A 22,281-nucleotide genomic window follows, 5' to 3' on the forward strand; every position below is an offset into this window, starting at 1 on the left:
AACAGTACTACCGTTTACTGCTACTGGTGGTGGTGGTGCTGTCTCACTATTGCTTCTACTGGTAATACTTCTTCAGGTGTTCTGAGTTTTAGGTGCGGTCTACCTTTTTGCCCCCCGGAGTTTTTAAGCGGTATGTCCCTGGACGTATCTGCTTGGAAACTATATAGGGTCCTTCCCAGTTTGGTGACAGCTTCCTTTCTTTTCTTTATTCCATCCAATAGGGTTCGTTTTGTCACCTCCACATGACTATTGACCTACGGGTATGCTACCAAAACATGCCAATAGTCAATGTTGTAGCTCTGATAGACAGCTCTGAACTTTAGGTTGCTGAGCTGCTTTCCATCGTCAAAGACTATGATCTTTGGTACCCCGAACCTGTAGATGATGTCGTCACAGGCGAACTTCTCCATCTCATTCTCTGTAATCTTGGCTAGTGGCCTGGCTTCTATTCCCTTGGTGAAGTAATCTATGGCGACCACTAGGTACTTGCGGTTGCCCGATGCTGCTGTGAAGTCCCCCAGGATATCTACCTCCTACATGGTAAAGGGAATGGGGTTGATGATTGATGTCAGCTTGGTGGCAGGTAGATGGGGTACTGGGGCGAACAACTGACATTGCTCACAGGCTTTGATATACTGGATGGCTTCCTCTTGCATTCTTGGCCAGTAGAGTCCCTGACGGAGGATTTTTTAGGCTAGGGCTCTCCCTCCCATGTGGCTTCCGTAGATCCCTTTATGTATCTCTGCCAGGGCATATCGTGCTCCCTTGGGTCCTAGGCACCGAAGTAGTGGTGCTGTGGCCCCCCTCTTGTAGAGTACTCCGTCCAAGACGCTGTACTTTGCAGCTCTCACTCTCATCTTCCTTGCTTCAACCTTGTCTTTTGGTTGGATGTCATTCTGTAGGTTGGTGAGTATAAGGTCCATCTAGCTAGGGCCCTCCTCAATCTCATTAATTTTCTCTTCCTGGTATGTTGACTTATGTAAATTTTCCACGTACAGTACATGGCCAGGTTTCTAAGTTCATCATTGGCTAGCCTGGCTAGTGCATCAGCAGTTGCATTCTCGATCCTTGGAACTTGAACCATCTCAAACTTTGGACCTTGATCCTCGAACCTCAGACCACGATCCTCGAACCTCGAACCTTGACTATAGCTTGTCATCTATGGTCCCTGGCTGCAGCAGTTTTATTTATTTTTTGAATTGGCCACAGACACCTCTTTGCTCGAATCTCAAACCTCAAACCACGAGCCTCGAACCTCGATCCACGAACATGCCCAGCTTGCAGGTCTACTGGCCTCGAACCTTTTTTTAACTTGGTCTTTGCTTTTTGGTGTCCTCAAGTGCTTGCCTGGTGTAGTGCCCATGGTCTTACTCATTGCACTACGTGTTGATTACTTGTGCCTGCCATTTTCTTAGGTACATGCTACTCGTGGGTAGCTAAGTCACTTTCAGGCCCACGATTCGAGCCTTGGAGGGTGTCGATCCAGGTGATTGATCCACGCCCGTGGTGATCGTCGTCGATCTGCGCCTGTGGGCATCTGGCGTCAATCTGCACCTATGGTGACCGGCGTCGATCCGCGCCGGTGGTGACCGTCTTTGATCCGCGCCTGTGGGCATCCGGCATAGATCCATGCCTGTGTTGATCGTCATTCATCCGTGCCTGTCTGGCGTTGATCCACACCTGTGGGCGTCTGGCATCGATCTATGCCCGTGGTGATCAGCGTTGATCCGCGCCCATGGTGACCGTCGTCGATCCCCGCCTGTAGGCGTCTGGCGTCGATCTGCGCCTTTGGGAGTCTGGCAGTCGATCCGTGCCTATGGTGATCGGCGTTGATCCGTACCCATGGTGACCGTCATCGATCCGTGCCCCTGGATGGCTGGCGTCGATCCTCGCCTATGGTGCCTGGCGTCGATCCACGCCTGTGAGCGTCTGGCGTCAATCCGGGCCTATAGTGATCAGTGTCGATTCGCGCCCGTGGTGACCATCGTCGATCCGTGCTTATAGGCGTCTGGTGTCGATCTGTGCCTGTGGGCATCTGGCTTTCGATCTGCGCCGCTAGTGACCAGCGTCGATCCGCGCCTGTGGTGACCTTCGTCGATCCGTGCCTGTAGGCGTCTGGCATCGATCTATGCCTGTGTGCTTTTGGCGTTCGATTTGCGCCTGTGGTGACCGACGTCGATCCACGCCCTTAGGTGTCTGGCATCAATCTGCGCCTGTGGTGACTGGCGTCCGTCGATCCGCGCCTACCCCTCTCTGACCGATGTTTGTTGGTGAGTATTGTTCTTCTTTCCTTCATGTAGCTCCACCATTCATTTCATATCTCTTCTCTCTCTTTTTTTTTTTTTTTTTTTTTTTGATTGACCTTGCATTGACGATTGCAGGTGGGTCTTCTTCTTCTTCCTGCTTATTGCTCAACAGTGAACCAACCTGTATGACCTTGGAAGGGTCATCCTTGCTGAGTGGCCATGGAACTAGGTCCTCGATCGGTCGTCCTCTCTTCTTTGTCAATTCATCTCTCTGGTTACTGACTAGATTCTCTATGCACAGTGTCATCCCTCGTGTATTGCCATTGTTCTTCTTCACGAAAGTGGCATAACATTCTCTAGCTATCTTCTGATCACCTCATACTTTACCCACTCCATTACCAGTGGGGAACTTCATCTTCAGGTGGATTGGAGATACAATGCCCCTAAGGGCTGTCAGAGATGGTCGTCTTAGGAGGCCATTGAATGACACCACGGACCTGACGACCATGAAGTTTGCCATGATGGTCACCTATCGAGGGTGTTCTCCAAAGGTGATGGGTAGCTCTATAGTGCCTCTGATGGAGGCTGTTGCGCATGAGAATCCATGAAGGTAGGTGGCCTCTGCCTTGAGTTGATCGTCTCTAAACCCGAATTGGCGGTAGGCTTCCAAGAATAGTACGTCCATGGATGCCCCTGTATCAATCAACACCCTGTGTACTGGGCGGTTGGCTATCTCCACTTGTACTACCAGGGTATCCTCATGTGGAAAGCTTACACCTTCCAAGTCCGCATCCGAGAAGGAGATTACCGTCTCGATCTTTGCTATTTTGTTTGGCTTCTCTGCTACTCCCACGAACCTAGCATGAGCTTTGGCTTTCCTTGTTGACTCTTGCCCCGATCCTCCAAGTATGGCGAGGATGGGGCCTCCCTGCTTTCACAAGGTTCTCTATCTCCCTCTTCAGTTGGTAGCATTCCTCCGTGTCTTGCCCGTAGTCTTTGTGGAAGAGGTAGTACTTGTTAGGGTTGCGCTTCTCAGGTTCTACCAGCATGGGTCGTGGCCATTTGATTAGGTCACGGTCTTGTATCTGCATGAGAATCTGTGACCTGGTAGTGTTTAGGGGTGTGAACTCTGGGCTGCTTGCCCTCTCGCCCCTCTCCGATCGGCGATCACCTCTTCCAGATCGCCTTTCTCCTGTCGACGTTCAATCCTTGATCTCTTGTTGTCTTTGCGGTCATCCGACGCTGATCTCTTATTATCTTGGGTCTTGCCTTCAATTGCCTTTGTCCGCTACTGTACTATCTCGGCCATGCTGGTGAATTGATTACATCTTTCCAGGAGCTCCTTGTTGGTCTTGGTCTCATAATGTGCTAAGTCCTTGATCAGTTCCATGTCTCTGATACCCCCAGCTAGGGCTGCATGCTGGGTCTGGTCATCTAAGTCTCGGACTTCCAAGGATTCCTTGGTGAACCTGCTGACATACTCCCTGATACACTCTCCAGGGTTCTGTACCACGTTCAACAGATTGACCGTGGTCTTCTTTTGCCTGACGCTGCTCTAGAAGCGAATCACGAACTATTCGCATAGCTGTGTAAATGATCCAATTGAGCGTGGTCGTAGCCTAAAAAACCATGAGGTTGCTGTACCCTTGAGGGATGCAGGGAATGCTCGACAGGATACCACATCCGATCCACCATATAGGGTCATCATGCCATTGAAGTAGTTTATATGGTCATTAGGGTCGGTGGTACCATTGTAGAGTTCAAAAGTAGGCAACTTGAACTTGGATGGTAGTGAGGCGGACATGATCTGCTCCGAGAAGGGGTGTGTCTCGTCCTTAGTCTGCTTCTTCAACCCTTCCAGTTTCTCGTCCAGCTCCTGGAGTCTCTTGTCTAACTCTTCATCTCACGCTTCACGTTTGGGGGGTCGCTCGTATCGATCCTGTTCGCGTCCCCTCCTAGAGGTCCCCTCCCGTATCGACTGTTGGTGAGATGGGGAGGGGTCACGTCGTGATGAACCTTGTCGTGAGCGCGAAGGGATCTCTTCACGGTAAGTCCAACTTTACTCTGGTGCATGCCTTCTACCAAGTCGTCCATCGAACAGCGACCTCCGTACGGACCCTTCAGGATTGGGTACCCCGGATCGGTGTGATGGTGTTCTTCCTCGGTCTGATCGCACTGGGAGGTTCTCTGTTCTTCTCAGAGGTCAAGAGGGTTCTCTCTGTTGCTTGGTACACCTTCTCGACCTATCTCCCCCAAGAGGTGACCTCCTGGGGCTTTGCTCCTGTTGAGGATCCACCCTATGATGGTGGGATGCTGCACGTTGCCTCAAGTAGTCTCGTAATAGTTGCTGGTTGTGGAGGATCTAACACTGTAGGTCATTGATCTGACCCACAGTGGTCGGTTCATTGGGATCCGGTATAAGTTCCACGACGTCTTCAGCGGCGGCTCCAGGGTTGAGGTTGGCTTCCTCAACCTGTTGGTTGTTGGGGATCTCTTCCTCATGAGGGGCAGGGTCATGGGCCCTGCGGCGTGAACTCTCTGGAGGTGGTGATCTATTCCCCTCCTTTGGGGCATTGTTGATGGAAAGGGCAGTCTTCCTTCCTGCCATGGTTGATGGAAACAAGCTAGAAGAGGTGATGGCTAGCGTCGTTCCCATAGACGGCGCCAATCTGTTGTGTCAAGAAATCGTTCAACGGTCCTTCAAGTGTCATAACCTGCAAAAGACCCTAGGGTGACAAAGGAGAACCGGTGTGGTTTCGGCCTAGGAATCTCTGATGCCTAAGTTAGATCTCTCTGAGCAAACAGATGAATGAATAGTAGTATTCAAGGTGAGTTCAGATCCCCCTGATGGGGTTGTGTACCTTGTCTTTTATAGTAGTGTATGGCGGTGTGGAGAGTCCCAGTTGATGTAAGAGTATTTGTCGTAGGTGATAGAGTCCCTGAGTAGTAGGGCTTATCCTTGGTAGGTTGTCTTCCCTTGAGGCGTGGTGTCATAGTAGACCTGGTAGTTGTCTTCCTGAGAGACGTAGTGTCATGATAGACTTGGGAGTTATCTTCCCGAGAGATGTAGTGTCATGATAGACTTAGGAGTTGTCTTCTAGAGAGATGTAGCGTCCTGGATGGACCGGGTAGTTGTCTTCCTTAGAGACGTGGTGTCTTTGGAGGTCTTCGTATCCTTGATGGATAGATCATCTACGTGGTAGATGAGGTTCATGGTATTTGAGTCCGTTCACTCCACGTGACTCGATAGGCGGTGGCCTAGAGTCCTTGGCGATGTTGTCTTGTCGATGGTGATCCAAGGGAGCTTGTCCTTGGAGATGACGTGTTCGGGGAAGCCGTGCCTGGGATCAGCACCCAAGGGGGTTGGCACCTAGGAGGTCCGCGCCCCTAAGGGGGTTTGCGCCCAAGGGGGGTCCGCGCCCCCAAGGGGTTGGCGCCCAAGGGAGGCCCACGCCCCCAAGGGGGTCCGTGCCCACAAGGGGTTGGCGCCTAGGAGGTCTGTGCCCAAGGGAGGTCCGCACCCCCAAGGGGTTGGCGCCCAAGGGGTGTTGGTGGATGCTGTCCGCGGTTGGTCCTCGACTGGCCCTGTTTCGGTTCCCTTTCTTGGTCCGAGACACGTGGCAACCTCTGGCTGGTTGGGGTGATTTTGGGTTTATCAGGTATTATTGTCATATCATTGATGGGTGGTGAAACTTTAAAGGGGTGCCCCAATCTGTGCCTTAATCAAAGGAATTTTATTGATTGAGGAATTAGTTTGGGAAAATTACATGATTAGCTACTTTTGGGTTTTCATTTACAAAACTGTCCACCCTATGTTTGAGTTAACAAAAATAAACAAAAACAAGTTAAGGTTTACAAAACTAGACAAAATAGTGTCTCTCCCTCCTGCACTTACTTTTTTAGACATTTTTACCCCTGTCATTGCCTTCTCGCCCAGGCATCCTCCGTACCCTGCAACCCTACCCTTATCCCAACCACTGCCATTCTCTGCTACCCCAAGTAACAGAGGGACAAAAAAGAGATTTTTCAAGAGGGGAACTGCCGAGGAAGGAAGGAGAGTCACTGTTTTGCCTAGTTTTATAAAACTAAACTTGTTTTTGTCTATTTTTGTTAACTCAAACATAGGGTGGACAGTTTTGTAAATGAAAACCCAAAAGTAGCTAATCATGTAATTTTTCCAATTAGTTTCATTGATAAGAAAGGTATCGAAGTGTGTAATGGGGCAACCAATTATTATGAAAACACCCTAAGATACATTTTCTATTGATTAAGTTTTTTTTTGGGTAAATTCTATAGATTAAGTTAATTGGATGAATAGTTGAAGACAAAAATAGAATAATGTTTTAGATAAAGTAGATCAATTGATTATTATTTTCCAACTTTGGTTTGATTGTCTCATACGTGAATAATGTCCAAGCATTGCTATGCAACGAGACAAAAGAAAAAGACATCATAGGGTGTTTTGATAATTTTACATTTGATGCGTATATTTTTTTTAATACCTAATTGGGTCTCGATCCTGTGCTGTTTTAAGTGGTGTTCTTTCTTTACACCACAAGTAACATCTAGGAAAGAAACCTTGATGATCAAGTAATTCTTTATTAATAGATTGATTAAGATGAATAGATAAAGAACACCGTCCTATTAAAATAATGTCGAGTAGTCGTCCCACAATCTTAAAAAATTAATGACTTTCACCTCCAATTTTATAATTGATTATAGATCATACCTTGATTTATCAATTGGGTGACACCTATAGCTCTTAAAGGTGTTTAAGAAATCAAGGACAATGAACAATGAAAATCAAATTTGATAAGTGACTTATCTAGAAAGTTATTTTTAAGCTAAAATTAGATTGTGAAAATCATCAATCCAAATATAATAAAAAACCTAAAAATTATAGAACAAGGTGGAAAAGATCCCTAATAGGCCTGGTTCAAGGAAGTGGAATTGCCAAAGGGATCGGCCTCTCCGATGCCAATTACAATTCAATCGGAATCAACTTGAAGCTTGGCCGATTTTTTTAATTGAGAATTGGGCAGAATTGGGAATTTGATCTGAACGATTTCAATCCGATTTCGATTCCTCAAACAATGGTCTTGATAGCTAGTAATATATGGAGTGGGCCATATGATTGTTTGCAGATTCAGAATTTAAGGTATGGTCAATTTAACAAGTCCCTTATATGTATCTAATAACCAGAATTCTCACATGAATCGTTACAAGGAAAGAATGTCTCTAAAAGGTGAACCATATAATTGAGATAGATCATGAAATTTGACTATCTAAAGTGTTATTCTTATTTGAGGGTGGGCCTTGGTGCAATGGTTAAGGGAATAATTATCACTTCCAATTTGCTCTCCGCTCCAATTCCTCCAATTCGTTACATAGGGGCGGAAATGACCACCCTACCCCCTGCCTGAACACACTGGCCAAGGTGGGGTAGGGTGGTCATTTCCACACCAATGTGAAGAATTGGAGGGAACTGGAGCGGGCAACGCATCGGAGGGGATAACGATTCATGGTTAAGGTTGCTCCGTTGTGACCAAGAGGTCACTGATTCGAGTCTGGAAACAACATCTCTGCAAAAGCAAGGGTAAGGCTGCATACATTATGACCCTCCCAAGACCCTGTAGTGGTGGGAGCCTCGTGCACTGGATACCAAGAAGAAGAAGTGGTATTCTCGTCTAGACGTGGAATCACGCTAATAATTTGATTTTGAATCATAGTCTATACGTACTCTATAACCCACACATAGTTAATAATGTCTATGAGATGTGTATCCACTCGTGACAGCTCGAAACCCACGGGGAAGTGCTTCTTGGTGTGGTGGTAGTCGTCAGTTGCAGTTGAGTGCTGGCCTAAGTCTTGGGAGATGTTGCTTATTCGATTCTCCCCCCATTAGATGCTTGACATCCTTTTATTCTTACTTGTCCCTCCTGTGGGGACCCTACAATTTGGCATGCCGATTTGGCATTATCATATTCTTTAGTGCCTTTTTACAACTTTTAAATTTATTGCATGGCAAACCTTACAGAAAAGATTCAAATCCATGAATCATGGGAGCTTCAAAAGAGCACAACGTCCAATACTTCTTTTTGGATTTCTAGATTACAATGGTAATGGTGTGATTTGTGTAAGAAAGGGGGTGACTCTTTTATGCATCTATTTTTTGAATGTGAGTTTGCTTAATTTGTCGGTATGGAGTCAATTCACTAGGATTTTTGGGGAATCTTGGTAATCTCACATCTCATTAGATAGTTTGTGAATATGGTGGTCAGGGAAAGGCCGGTTGATGGGTCTGAAAGAGGCTTGGATGGCGGGGTTGGTGTTAATCCCTTACTATGTTTGGTGGGAACGGAATTCTAGAAGTTACGATGGTGTGGAGCGCCCTTCAGGAATGGTCTGTAGCCGTGTCTTGGATTCGATCCGGGAATTGAGAGGTAGATTCAAGGACACTATAAAGTCTACATCTGACTTGGTGGCTGCAAGCAGAATTGGAATTAGTGTACGTTCCTCCTCCTAAGTCTCCTAGGATTCTTGAGGTGTTTTGGTGTAAACCTGAGGCTGAGTAGATAAAGCTAAACATTGATGGTTGCTCCATCGGAAACCCAGGGCGTGCCGGTGCAGGAGGGGTGTTTAGGGATCACACGGGGACAGTGGTCTCTTATTTCTCTTTTTTCCTAGGTATAGCGATCGACTAACTTTGAAGCGGAGTTCAAGGCCTTTACAAATGGTGTTGTGCGGGTGATGTAGGGGGGAATCCTGAAGCTTTGGGTTGAATGTGACTTGGCTACAGTGGTCGTTTCAGTGCAGAAGCAAGAGTGTCCATGGTTTGTTAGATAGGATTGGATGGACATTCTTCCGTTCTTGTCTTCCATCTCTTGGAAGATAACTCATTGCTTCCATCAAGCTAATCCAATTGCGGATTTTTTTGGCGAAAGAGGCAACAAAATGGGGTTTATCCAGTACGGATTTTTAACTGCCTTGGTTGGTGCAAGATGCACTTTCTTGGGATGCAGCTGGGAAATCTAGATTCCGTTTTTGTTGAGGTTTTTTGGGATTCAGCTCCTTTGCTGATGGCATTGCCGAAGGTGGGGAAGCTAGATCTTTTTTGATATGCTCTGTTCCTCATCTGGGGTTGTCCAGGTTGAGGTGCTTTTGTAATTTTCTTCCATCTTATATTAATACAATCTGATCTTTAGCAAACCAAAAAAAGAAAAATGGCAATGGTGTGATTTAGATTGGTGCTAAATCATAATGTGGCGGACATGGGTGAGTGGGGGTGTCAATTTTGGATCGGAACCAGTAATTGGACCAGAACCGTCTCGCTAGGAATCAGAATTGATCCACCCAATAGCTTATTGGTCCGGATCTAGTCTGGTCCCAAGAACCGTTAGAACCGGAAGAAATGACCAGGACTGGATTATCATCTAACAAAATTTGACGAATGATGTCATATAAAAGAAATACAACTTTAGAAGCTATGTTTTTGGTATTATCTCCACTCATACTTAACAACTACAATGTATAGATTATTATTTCAATAAAAATATTTATTCACGAACCACAAATTGGTGATGACAGATGATGAATTATAATAGTTTGCTATTTCTAAACTCTCTCTTTTTTCTGCATAAACAAACTCTAAATATGAGGAATTATGTGAAAGTTGTAGATATCAAAATTAGTTCAAGTCTAACATATCTGTTTGCATGAGATGATAATATATAGATTGACACATTGGAACGTCTACCGTTTTTCTAGAACAACTCCTATTGTCCTTGTTTTGGGCTCTACATTGTAATAATGTTTGGACCCGCTCAGGAACCAAAACAGGACCACCCATTACTTAATGGTCTTGGATCTCAGATTTGGAACCGGTGAGCTTATTGATCCGGATCTCATCTTGACATCTTAGAGCTAGAACAGCTAGAGAACCGAACCGATAGCCCTAATACCCCTATGGAAATAAAAAAGGAGGATTCAACTGTCACAAGTTTTAAGAAGGTTATAATAAATCATGGTTATTTGAGGTTTACCTACAATGTTAGGTAGATTTAAGAAAACCTTGTTTTCAAACATTGTAGAGAGATTTCAAAACTAATTATCTAGGTGGAAGGAAAACCATCTCTCAAGTTGCAGGAAGGAGATCCTTTTAAAATCTGTGGATGCTAGTATACCTTCCTATGTTATGTCTATGCTTCTATTCCTTATTGGTACTTGCAAGGACTTGAACAAGCTCAATAAAAATTTATGGTGGAAACACTTAATGTGCAAGTAAGAAAGTTGGGGGTATGGGATCCAGAGATTGGAGATGTCTAATCTAGCTTTATTATCTGGACAATGTTAGAGGTTATTACATATGATGAAGTTCTATGGGGCGAGTTTTGAAAGGAAAATATTTTCCCAAGTCTTGGGTTTGGAGAAGCTTGACTAGATCGTGAGATCTATCTTATTAAAAGGCATTTGTTTACTTTTTTTTGGGTGGATTGAAGGTATATATATATATACTTGGTCTTGGCAGGGTCAGGCTGGGCTTGGGTTTAGGTTCCTAGAGTTGGGTTAGGGCTAAGGCCAAGCCCGGCCCTGTTGACACCCCCTAATTAGGTGGATTTGTGGGACTGTTGGCTGGCATTTCTCATCTCCCTTGGAAAACACGAACCTTTATCTGCTCCATTTCCTGGGCAGCTCCATTTCACCAAGTTCCTCTACTAGAGGGGGCGGAAATGACCATCCTACTCTTGCCCTTAGTTAGTAAGTTCGGGAACGGCAATTGAACGGAAACAGATACGTACGGCAATTAAATGGACTAGACGACAATAAAAGTTTTCAATAATCCGGCATAATAAAATGAATACGGCATTAATACAATACGTGTTTAATACGTGTTTAATACGACATAGACGACAATAATACTTTTAAAAAAAGGGGCATATATTCATTATGTAACATACATTCACCACCTAATAAACAAAATAATATCATGATTTTATGAACTAAAATAAACACAATAATATAATATCCTCCACAATAGTGAATATGTCATTTTGGGGGTAATATGGGTATTTTAGAAAGTTAGGGGAGGATGAGAAGTAAAAGTTTTCTTCCATGGGGAAATCGAAAAGGACTTAGGAATTTCCCCAAACAGGTAATAAGTTTCATACAGCAATAGAGTTTAGACCATCATAAGCACCTCCTTGTAGAGAGCTCGATTTGTTCTGGCTCCTTGCAATGCTTAGTTGGATTTACCAACCCGTGAGCACTCCATTTGTTCTGGCACCTACAGAGGACTGTGTTACTGGAATCCGACCTTCACTTTGGAGGGGGGGTAGGGAGGAATGGGGTTTTGGGTGAGGGGAGAGCAGAGTTGTAAGCACCCAAAATAAACCACTAGAAGGGGTGTCTAAAAGCTGCCCAGATTTTGGGCCATCACAACTTAAATGGGTTTAAATTTTGTGAATAGGTAGAGCACAAGATCCCTTACTAAAATGCCAAATTTAAGATTGAAAATAATTTCTCAAAGTGGCAAAATAAAGCATAAAAAATTGGAAAAAAATAGAGTTCTCCAGATCTATACATGTAAGAATTCAAGATCAATTTTACTCAAAGCTGCAAAGCTGTCAGTTTTTTCTTATCAAGTATGCTCTGTTTTGTTTTTAGAAAAGAGGAAAGATGAAGTGTTTCACTCTCCAAGAATCATGCTAGCACACATGAATGGAGGGAAAGGATCCATGTAACCACAAAGGAGATTTTAAGGAAGAAGAAAGAGAAACTGAAACGATTGAGAAGAAAGAAAGAAAGAAAGGGTGTTGAGAATTGAATTGTGATATTATTCCACTTGATTATCTCTACTATAATTGTAGAGTATAAATACAGAATTACATGTGATCTTGTGTGATCTTACAAAATATAGAAACTAAATATTGCAAGTGTATTATCACATGTGATAATACAATATATGGTATATCTTGGTACTCAAGGAAACGCTGCATATGGTAGTGCTCTGAATGGTAAGTCTGTGAATGGTGAATCTTGATATCCAAGGTAATGCCACATGTAATATGGCTTAGAACAGCAGGTGCATGTATGGCAGTTGAAGAAAATGGGGAGAGAGAGAAGATCTCACGATCTCTCGGTTGATACACCCCCTCAAGGTGGGGATTTGATCGGCCGAATCCGCAGCTTGTCACGAAGAAAATTGAATCGAGCGGTGTTGAGAGCCTTAGTGAAGATATCTGCGATCTGAGCATTGGTGCAGATGAATTGGACTTGGAGTTCCTGGGCAGCCACCTTGTCCCGAACAAAATGGAAATCTATCTCCACATGCTTTGTGCGAGCATGGAAGACCGGATTTGCTGACAAATAAGTGGCCCCAATATTGTCGCACCAAAGTATAGGGGCTGCAGTGACAGGGATGCTGAGTTCACCAAACAGGAAACGTAACCAAGTCAAGTCGGTGCAAGCGTCCGCCACGGCCTTGTATTCAGACTCGGTTGAGGATCTAGCCACGGTCTTCTGTTTCTTGGATGTCCATGAAATCAGGTTAGGACCCATGTATATAGCATAACCGCCCGTGGGTTTGTGATCTGAGCTGTCACCGGCCCAATCTGCATCAGAGAAAGCCTGTAATTGGGTATTGCTCGACTTTGTAAAAAAGAGCCCATGATCCTGAGTGCCTTTGAGATACCGGAGGATACGTTTCACCATAGTCCAATGATCCTCGGTAGGGGCGTGCATATACTGACAAACCCGGTTGACAGAAAAGGAAACTTCCAGGCTTGTCAGTGTTATGTATTGGAGAGCTCCAATAATAGGCCGATATAGAGTAGGGTCAGTCATGGGTGCACCCCCTGAAGCGGATGCGGGCAGCGTGGTGGCCATGGGTGTAGAGACTAGCTTACAATCGGTCATGCCAGCACGCTATAATAGATCAGAGATGTACCGGGATTGTGAGAGAAAGATTCCACCCGGTTCATATATGGTCTCAACACCAAGAAAGAAACTCAGGGGACCAAGATCTTTAATGGAGAACTCCTTCGCCAACTTGGAAAGTAAATCAGCAATATGTGTGTCTTGGTTACCTGTCACCAGAATATCATCAACATAAACCAAAACATAAGTAGTAACGGGCCCATGCTGATAAATAAATAGAGAAGTGTCGGTTTGGGATGACCAAAAATCGGAGGAGACCAGGAACTCAGATAATCTATGAAACCAAGCCCGTGGGGACTGTTTAAGCCCATAAAGGGATTTATGAAGGCGACACACATGATTGGGTAGATTGGAATCAGTGAACCCTTGTGGTTGAGTCATGTACACCACCTCATCAAGCACGCCATGTAAGAAGGCGTTCTAGACATCCAACTGTCTGACCGACCAGCCATTCGTAACTGCCAGTGACAAAATGGTACGAATAGTGGTGGGTTTGATCACAAGACTGAATGTTTCATTGTAATCCAGACCTGGTTGTTGGTGATAGCCTTTTGCAACAAGGCGGGCTTTATATCGCTCAACAGAACCATCAGCCTTGCGTTTAACCCTGTAGACCCACTTGTAGCCAACTAGATTCATGGATTCCTGATGGAGCACAAGTGACCATGTGCCATTTCGTAATAATGCATTAAGTTCGTCATCCATAGCCTGGCGCCAGTGAGGATATTTGGTTGCTTGGGAAAAGCAGGTGGGTTCAAAAGTGGGGTCAATTGTGGTTGATGTAGTGTGATGGACATTGGGCTGGGCTAGGGTCTTGGGATCGGCATAGAGGTCTAGGAGAGATCGGGTTCTTATGGGTGGGCTAGAAGAGGTTTCTAATGGAACTGTGGGGTGGGGAGATGTGGTGATGGGAGAGGGTGTGGGGGAGGGTGGATGATGTGGGGGAGGTGTACGGTCAGCCATGGGTGGTGTCAGATTGAGGGTTGGGGTTGGGCTCACAGTATTTGGAGCAATGGCCCAAGGAGTGGTGGGCGGTGGGAGGCAAGGGGGTTGAGTTTGTGGTTGATGAGAAAATGGAAAAACACCCTCAGTAAACTTAACATGACGAGAGATGTAGATTCAGTGGGTGAGAAGATCCATACAACGGTAACCAACATGGGATGGACTGTAGCCTAGAAAAACACATGGAGAAGATCTAGGGTCCATCTTGTGGGCATGGTAAGGCCTAAGCCAAGGAAAACACAGGGAACCAAATATACACAAAAAGGAATAGTCAGGGACTTGTTGGGTGACCAACTGATAAGGAGAAACATTTCCAATAACAGGAGATGGCATGCAGTTGATGAGATAAACTGCAGTCTCAAAAGCATAATCCCAATAAATGGAGGGAACAGAAGCATGGGAGAGTAAGGTAAGGCCTGTTTCAGCAATGTGGCGATGTCGCCTTTCAACAGAACCCTGTTGTTCATGAGTGTGTGGGCAGGACACACGATGTTGAATCCCATGGGTGGCAATAAAAGAAGAAAGAGAACGAAATTCACCGCCCCAATCGGTTTAAATGGCCTTAATAGAACGTGAAAATTATTTTTGTACCAAGGCCTTGAACTTAATAAAACAGGGAAGCACATCAGATTTTAAATTTAACGGATAGAACCAAATAAATTTGCTAAAGTCATCAACGAAAATTAAAAAGTAGCGATTGCCTTCAGAGGAGGCAGTAGGATGAGGTCCCCATACATCACTGAAAATTAAATCTAAAGGAAAATAACCACGAGAAGCAGTTTCATGCAAAGGTAAACGATGGGCCTTGCCCATTTGACAAGCAGAACATAGATGAGGAGTCTGAGGAAGACGCTGATCCAGAACCATGAGATGAAGAGCACGATCATGTGGATGACCCAAACGATGGTACCAACGATCATAGGAGGAGCCAGACGTCAAATGCGCAGAAGGAGTGGATGCAGGAGTGAAGTCATACAAGCCAGCCTTACTGGGACCGGAAAATAGAGTCACCTTGGTGACCAGATCCTTCACAAAGAAACAAGAAGAGTGAAACTCAAAAAACACATGATTATCATGACAAAATTTTTGGATAGAAATTAAAGAGTTAGATAGAGAGGGAAAATGCAAAACATTAGATAATACAAAGGAACGGTTAGAAGAGGGAAGAGACACAGAACCAATGTTTACAATGGGGAGACCATTACCGTTACCCACTTGAAGCTGATTGGTACCTGCGTATGGATCATAAGTGGTGAAAGAGTGCAGATCAGGGGTGGCATGATGGGTGGCACCTGTATCAGGGATCCAATGGGTAGGGAGAGAGGGTTGATAGGAGGAAACGAGTGATGGAGAAGGGTGATGGAAGACCGGCTGTGCATTGTTGCTAGGTGTTTGCGGGTGGTGGGTGTAGTATGCGGTGGGCTGGTAATTGGAGGGGGATGGGGTAGGAAGAAGTGGTGGCTTAGGATTGTGGTTTGGGATTTGCTGGCGGTAGTAACAAGTAGTAGCCTGATGATTGGTGCGTCCACAAACAGTGCAAGGACTATGTGCATAAGTATTGAAGCGACCAAAACCATGGCCACAACCCTGGCCTCTAGAGGGGCCATGGCCAGATGAAGAAGAGCTAAAACTGCGGCCCTGCTGAGTAAGATTGGCTGAAGCACAAGCCGATGGATCTATGGTGGCACGTCTAGAAGCAAGCAAGGACTCATGGCTCATGAGAAGCCCATGAAGTTCAGAATAAGTGAGGGGTGGCTAGCGATACATCATGGTAGGTACCACGGTTTGGTACTCCTCTCATAACGATCGAAAAATATGAATATTGAAATCGTCCACTGGAAGAGCTTTGCCTGCAGCAGCCAATTCATCTAAGAGTTCCTTCGCCCGATAAAGAAACTTGGAGACGGATTCATCATGCTTGTGAACTTAATTCTGAAGAGAAAAATTTAGAGCCAGTATTCTTGGAGTGATGGGATTGTTGAATGCTGCCGTAAGGGCATCCCAGATCTCTTTGCTGCTAGTACGCCCTACAGCCAGAGGTAGGGCATCTTTATCAAGGGAAGTGATAAGGAGACTCATGATGGCTGCATCTTGAATGTGGCAATCTGCCGCTTTCTCAGGATCATCTGGGCACGGTTTGTCGCCAGTAACATAATCGTAGAGGCATTGTCCAATCAGATAGGGGACAACCTACGTCTTCCAATAAATGTAATTAGTGGTGTTGAGCTTGATGGAGAGGAAGTGATGTGCACCCAAACCAGGAGTGTGGGGCATAGTAGAGGTGAAGGGAGGCATTGTGGTGCTCACAATGGAGCTGCTTTGGTCGCCCATACTGGCTAAAATGTGGGAAGGGAAGAAAAAATTTGAGAAATTTTAGTTATTGGAGAAGAGCTCGTTTGAGCATATTGCTCTGTATACCATGTTGAGAATTGAATTGTGATATTATTCCACTTGATTATCTCTACTATAATTGTAGAGTATAAATACAGAATTACATGTGATCTTGTGTGATCTTACAAAATATAGAAACTGAATATTGCAAGTGTATTATCACATGTGATAATACAATATATGGTATATCTTGGTACTCAAGGAAACGCTGCATATGGTAGTGCTCTGAATGGTAAGTCTGTGAATGGTGAATCTTGATATCCAAGGTAATGCCACATGTGATATGGCTTAGAACGGCAGGTGCATGTATGGCAATTGGAGAAAATGGAGAGAGAGAGAAGATCTCACGATCTCTCGGTTGATAGATACTAATGGACTAACCACAAAGGAGAACTGTGAGGTCCGTGAGGCCTTCAAGATTGAGAAGCGTCGCCGTTGCCGTTGCCGTTGCCGTCACCGTCGAGGATTTGACAATCGTCGGTGGCTGTTGAACGGAGATGGTGAGGATGATTGGAGATTGGGGGGGGTAGCTACTAGGGTTCAACTTCGGTCTTCGGTAGTTTGCAAATCAGAATGGAGCAAGGGAAAGTGAAACGTTATTTCTCTTTGGGTTTTTTTTTTTTAAACATTAGGGTTAAAAAGTATAAAATCGTATGATACCCGAACTATACGCGTATAATACTCGGTCGTTTAAAAAATGCGTTTTTTTTTTGTAAAAATACGGGAAAGTGCGGGGACGAAAGTATTTTTCATCTAAACATTCGGGTACGCATATAATACGCGTATTATACGCATACTTACTAACTAAGCTCCTGCCCGGATGGGATCCACCCTCTCTCTTAGACGAACTTGGGGAAATGGAGCGGATAAAAATACCCAAATGTGGGGCCAACAAGGGGCTGGGCAGTGCCAAACTGGCCAAATAATTTCTGATTTATTTGTCACTTTCAATCATCTTAATGGGTAGCTTCCAATTCTCAATTCTGTGGTCAATATTTGGTTCAATTTGGAATTAGTCTGATGAGATTTTAGTGCCAGCAAGCCTATTGGTAGGTCTATCAATAATTAATAAGTTGTTCCATCTCCCCATTATAAAAGGTAGGGCATACCCAGTGCACTAAGCTCCCACCACTGCAGCTTATGGAGAGGGTAATAATATACGCAGCCTTACCAACACACATCAGAGAAGTAGCAACAACAACCACCAAGGGAGGGAATACTCATTAGAAATAATTTCATCTATCTCTGCATCTCATACTGAGATGAGGCTTGGTTTATGTGACATTGACCTAATTAATTTGTTGCAGAAAATCATTCTAGCTAGTGTTGATGAATGCTTCAATTGGTTCGGGAAATTCGGAAAATAGGCTATGTAGAATGGATGGCACTGTATGTGAGATGACTGACTCAGTAGAAATTAAAAATTAAAATCCTAAAAAAACCCTTTGGCTGGTATGAAAGATTGAATCTGTGAAAACTCATTGAGTTCTTCTAAAAAATAATTCACATAGACAAAGTTAAGAGAACAAAAATTCTAATTAAAAAAGAAAATTTTTCATGCTCATCCCACCCCAGGTTTTACTGTGTCTGCCTTTGGCTAATTATGAAAACTCAAGAAAAGAAGTCAAAAATTCCTTTTCTTTCTTGGAAAATGGCTTCCTTATTAGACTTTTTTTCCCATCCTCACCATCATCGTGTAGGTAAACCTTCTTTCTGCTCTCGGCACCGGCTAATAAGTAGGTCACAAAGAAGCAAACCACATAGATTTCCTAAACTTTCCAGTTTGTCTTGGGTGGTTGATGCAGTACCGCCTTGTGAAACACCAATGGAAGCCCTTGATTGTGTCCCTATCATCTTAGCAATCGAAAAGAAAAATTAAGTTCCCACTTGCTCAGATACCCTCTACATCTTTCTCCTATCTAGGCTCTATAATCTTCGGAGTTTCAGATGTAGACTGGTAGAGGTGGAGGTGGGGTAGGGGCAGAGGTTACGAGCGGGGATGGGGAGTCGTTGAGGGCAGGGATGGGGCCAGACTAGTAGGAGGTGTTACAAAGAGGTTGTGGACCGGGAGGGGAGAATGTTACATTTGGGGAAAGGAGCAAGAGTGAGTGAAATTACATCATTAGCCTCGTTTATTATATTGCCATATCATTGTTTGGAGGGAAAAAAGTTTGGTTATAAATTCTATTTGTGACATACTTGGTTACAAAGCGATGCACCCTTTAAAAAAAAATTAGAAATTAAACTTTTATTGAAAGAAATATAATTGCACTATGAACTAAGCATTTTTGTCATTACAACATCCAGGGATGAAAAAAGAAGAGGAAACTAAACTATAGCATCTTGCACAAATTTGAAGTGGAAATCTTGCACAAATTTGTAGGAATAAAGATATCCATAGTTTTTCCATTTTTCCCCCCCTTTCTTAAAGTGGGGAGAAACGTCTGACAAGTAAGATGGTGCCTAAAGAAATTTGACAAACATATTATTTCTTGTATATAGATTAATTTCATTGAAATAAAAAGAACACATCGCATACTACTACTACTAAAACATTAGGATACAAACATGATATACTTTAAACTCCCACTACAACAGTTTCCTCATAAAACATTAAAAATAAATGTCGACTTGACAAGGTACATCTACAATAGATACTCCCCTCACAAGTACTGTTGTAGCTGAAACATAATGCATTGAGACTTCCAATTATTTTCACATAGCACATACTTAAAAGCACGCTTATCAAATAGTTTGGTTTACTCTTTGATATTCAGCAAGAGACGAAAAAGATCCCATAATCATTATTGGAATTCTTGTTGTAGCCAATGTACTAGCTTCCTTAGGCTTTGTACTTTCAGTTGTCTAGCTTCTCAACGTCCATGGGAGACAACCCTAAGCTTCAAAAAAATAAAAGTTTTCTCATATAATGAGATGATAAGAAGCTTCTTACATTTTCCACGTTGCAAAGCCTAACAACATGCATTTCATTTAGCTTTGTGAAGAGAAGATGTTGCCTAAAAAAAGAGTTTTCTCATATCATGAGATTGCAAGAAACTTCTTACATTTTTCCATGTTGCAAAGCCTAATAACATGGGCCTTATTTAGCTTTGTGAAGACATGATGTTGCCTATGCAAATTATCAACTGAATACAATTACTTCCAGATGGGCATAGTAGCAAAGGTGACTATAATATTAATCAGAGCATAAGAAAGCTAATTGAGGGTTCCTTTTGTTCATAAATAGTCTTTCAAAAGTGTTAAACAAAGAAAACACCCTTGTTTAGAGGAACTCGGATCCTCAAGAATGCATGTTCTAGGGATGGTCCCCTGCACACCACTTTCAATGGAGGGAAAAAGCACCAAATGGGTATTTCAATCAATTCTGCCTTTCGAACGTCATTGATCAAAATGCCCTTTGATTCTCTTTACTCACTCAAGGGAATCTAATGTTTATCTCGAAATGGGCTCTCCAAAGGATTTTCTACCCATTTAAAGCTTTAAAAGAAGAACAACAAGATAGAAAGAAATAAAGACAAGGGGGGAAAAATGAAAAAGGAAGAATCAACTTCTCTTCCCTATTGATAATTAACTGAACCCTAGGTTTCCATGTTGAAAACAATATGAAACATTTTGATTTATTATCCAGACTACAATGATTTCTCACAACACAAAAATCTAAAAAAGACTACAATGATTCACTAATGTCCCAATTAATTGTAGTTAGTATCAAAGTTATTAAGATTAAAAGCATAATAAACTCAACAGAAAACTCAATTTTTTAAGGAAACGATGACTTACCAATGTTTATTGCTATTATCATAGTTTATCTTCCTCGGTGAGTGCCAACTCCAAGATAAATGTCCTTGATCAAATGTAGCTCTTTGACCACATCATTTATGTCCATTCGATCACATGGTGATTTAGCAGAGCAGACAATTCCAATTCTAATAATTGAATTAAGACACTCTTGCACTCTATCCTTCACGCTTCGACTTCCAGTGATGGTGATTACAGTTGCATCTTTTTCATCTTCTTCCATGGGAAGAAGTGATGGGTCAATTATAGCAATCACTCCATCATTCAAAGCCATCTGAGCCCAACAGTGTAGATTAAAGTTATCTTTGAACATTTCATGAGTAGGCCGCTTCCCTGTGAACATCTCTAACAAGAGAATCCCATAGCTATAGACATCACCATGCATTGAGACATCAACACCTACACCATACTCTGTAATTTATGCATCTAAGAGGTTAGTAACTTTATTATTAGTGAGAATATGATCAAAGTTATTGGTTTCAATTGGAAAAATAACATGACATAGAAAGCTTGTTTTTCATATTCAGTTGAACTCAGGGTTAAATTAAGTATAACAATTACGAGAATACCAAAGAGAAAATTATTTGGGTCTAAAGTTTTGAGTTAGGTATATATCCAATGTAACAATATGTATCTCAAAAGAGGTTAGGGTACCCTATGGTTTTGCAGTGAAATAGGTAAGAAAAATGTTAGATTCATCATAATAAGGAAAGATAAGTCGTCAAAACTTTTGAATAAAGAGAAAAAAAATATACTATATCAATAAAAAAGGTACATTACCTGGTGCAATGTATCCAATCGATCCCTTTATTCCGATTGAGCTTGTGTGATTTTGATATCGACTTGTTGCTTTGGAAAGTATTCTTGATATCCCAAAATCACCCAAATGTGCAGTCAGATCATCATCGAGAAGAATATTGCTTGGCTTTAGATCACAATGAATAATCTGCGTATGACAATGGTGGTGAAGATAATCCAATGCAGTTGCCATATCAATGGCAATATTCAATCTTTGAACAAGGTTTAAATTCCTTTGTTCATCTTGTATGCCATTTGCATGTGGATGTAACCAACTCTCCAAATTCCCACCGGGCATGAACTCATATACTAAAGCCTTAAAATCATTGCCTTCAAAATCTATACTTGAGCAAGATGTTATGATTTTTACAAGATTACGATGGCGGATGTTTCTAAGGGACTCACATTCAACCATGAAACTCTTGGAAGCACCTCTTTGTCTAATGTTGAGGACCTTTACTGCAACAATAGTTTCCCCATAATTGAGAATTCCTTTGTACACAGAACCAAAACTCCCCACTCCAATCAAATTTGCTGAAGAAAATCCATCGGTAGCTTTAAGGAGTTGGGCATAAGAGATCTTAAAATGACGAGCCCCTATAGAAAATAAAGTGGATTCTTTGTTTTCTTTTCTTCTCCAATAGATAATGAAAAGAAGAATCATAAAAATTAGACATAGGGAGCCCCCACAACCACATATGATGATTATCAGCTTGAAAACATGATGTCTGCCATCTTCTTTTGACATTTGAGTTTGACATACTGGTAAATGAAGTTCTAGTATACCTCCACAAAGCTTATTGTTCCCAATGACTGAAATAGCACTCAAATTTTGAAAGACTCCATCAATTGATACCTCACCCTCGAAATGATTAAATGACAAATTTAAGTTTTGTAAAAACTTAAACGTACTCAAATATTTTGGGATCAAGCCGGAGAAGTTGTTGTGTGAAAGATCAAAATATTCAAGACCTCTTAGAGACCTCAAAGACGATGGTATAGATCCTTGAAATAAGTTACCATGCATCAAAAGGCGCTCTAAGCTTGTACAAGCACCAAGGGTGCTAGGGATTTCCCCAGACAACATGTT

At 43.0% G+C, this 22,281-nt stretch overlaps 1 protein-coding gene across 1 annotated transcript in view; it reads right to left on the reverse strand.

Moving 5' to 3' along the window:
- Nucleotides 1–13,601: 13,601 nt before the first annotated feature.
- LOC122672392 (probable LRR receptor-like serine/threonine-protein kinase At3g47570) overlaps nucleotides 13,602–22,281 on the reverse strand; it is a gene marked incomplete at its 5' end in the record, with an annotated part of 35,052 nt that continues 26,372 nt past the window's right edge. The window contains 4 exons of the mRNA XM_043869873.1: nucleotides 13,602–13,826; nucleotides 14,919–15,209; nucleotides 20,425–20,804; nucleotides 21,174–21,929. Coding sequence (XP_043725808.1) covers nucleotides 13,602–13,826; nucleotides 14,919–15,209; nucleotides 20,425–20,804; nucleotides 21,174–21,929 — 1,652 coding nt within the window. The remainder of the gene's footprint in view (nucleotides 13,827–14,918; nucleotides 15,210–20,424; nucleotides 20,805–21,173; nucleotides 21,930–22,281) is intronic.

Source organism: Telopea speciosissima, chromosome 8 (assembly GCF_018873765.1).
Source record: "Telopea speciosissima isolate NSW1024214 ecotype Mountain lineage chromosome 8, Tspe_v1, whole genome shotgun sequence".
Lineage (NCBI taxonomy): Eukaryota > Viridiplantae > Streptophyta > Magnoliopsida > Proteales > Proteaceae > Telopea > Telopea speciosissima.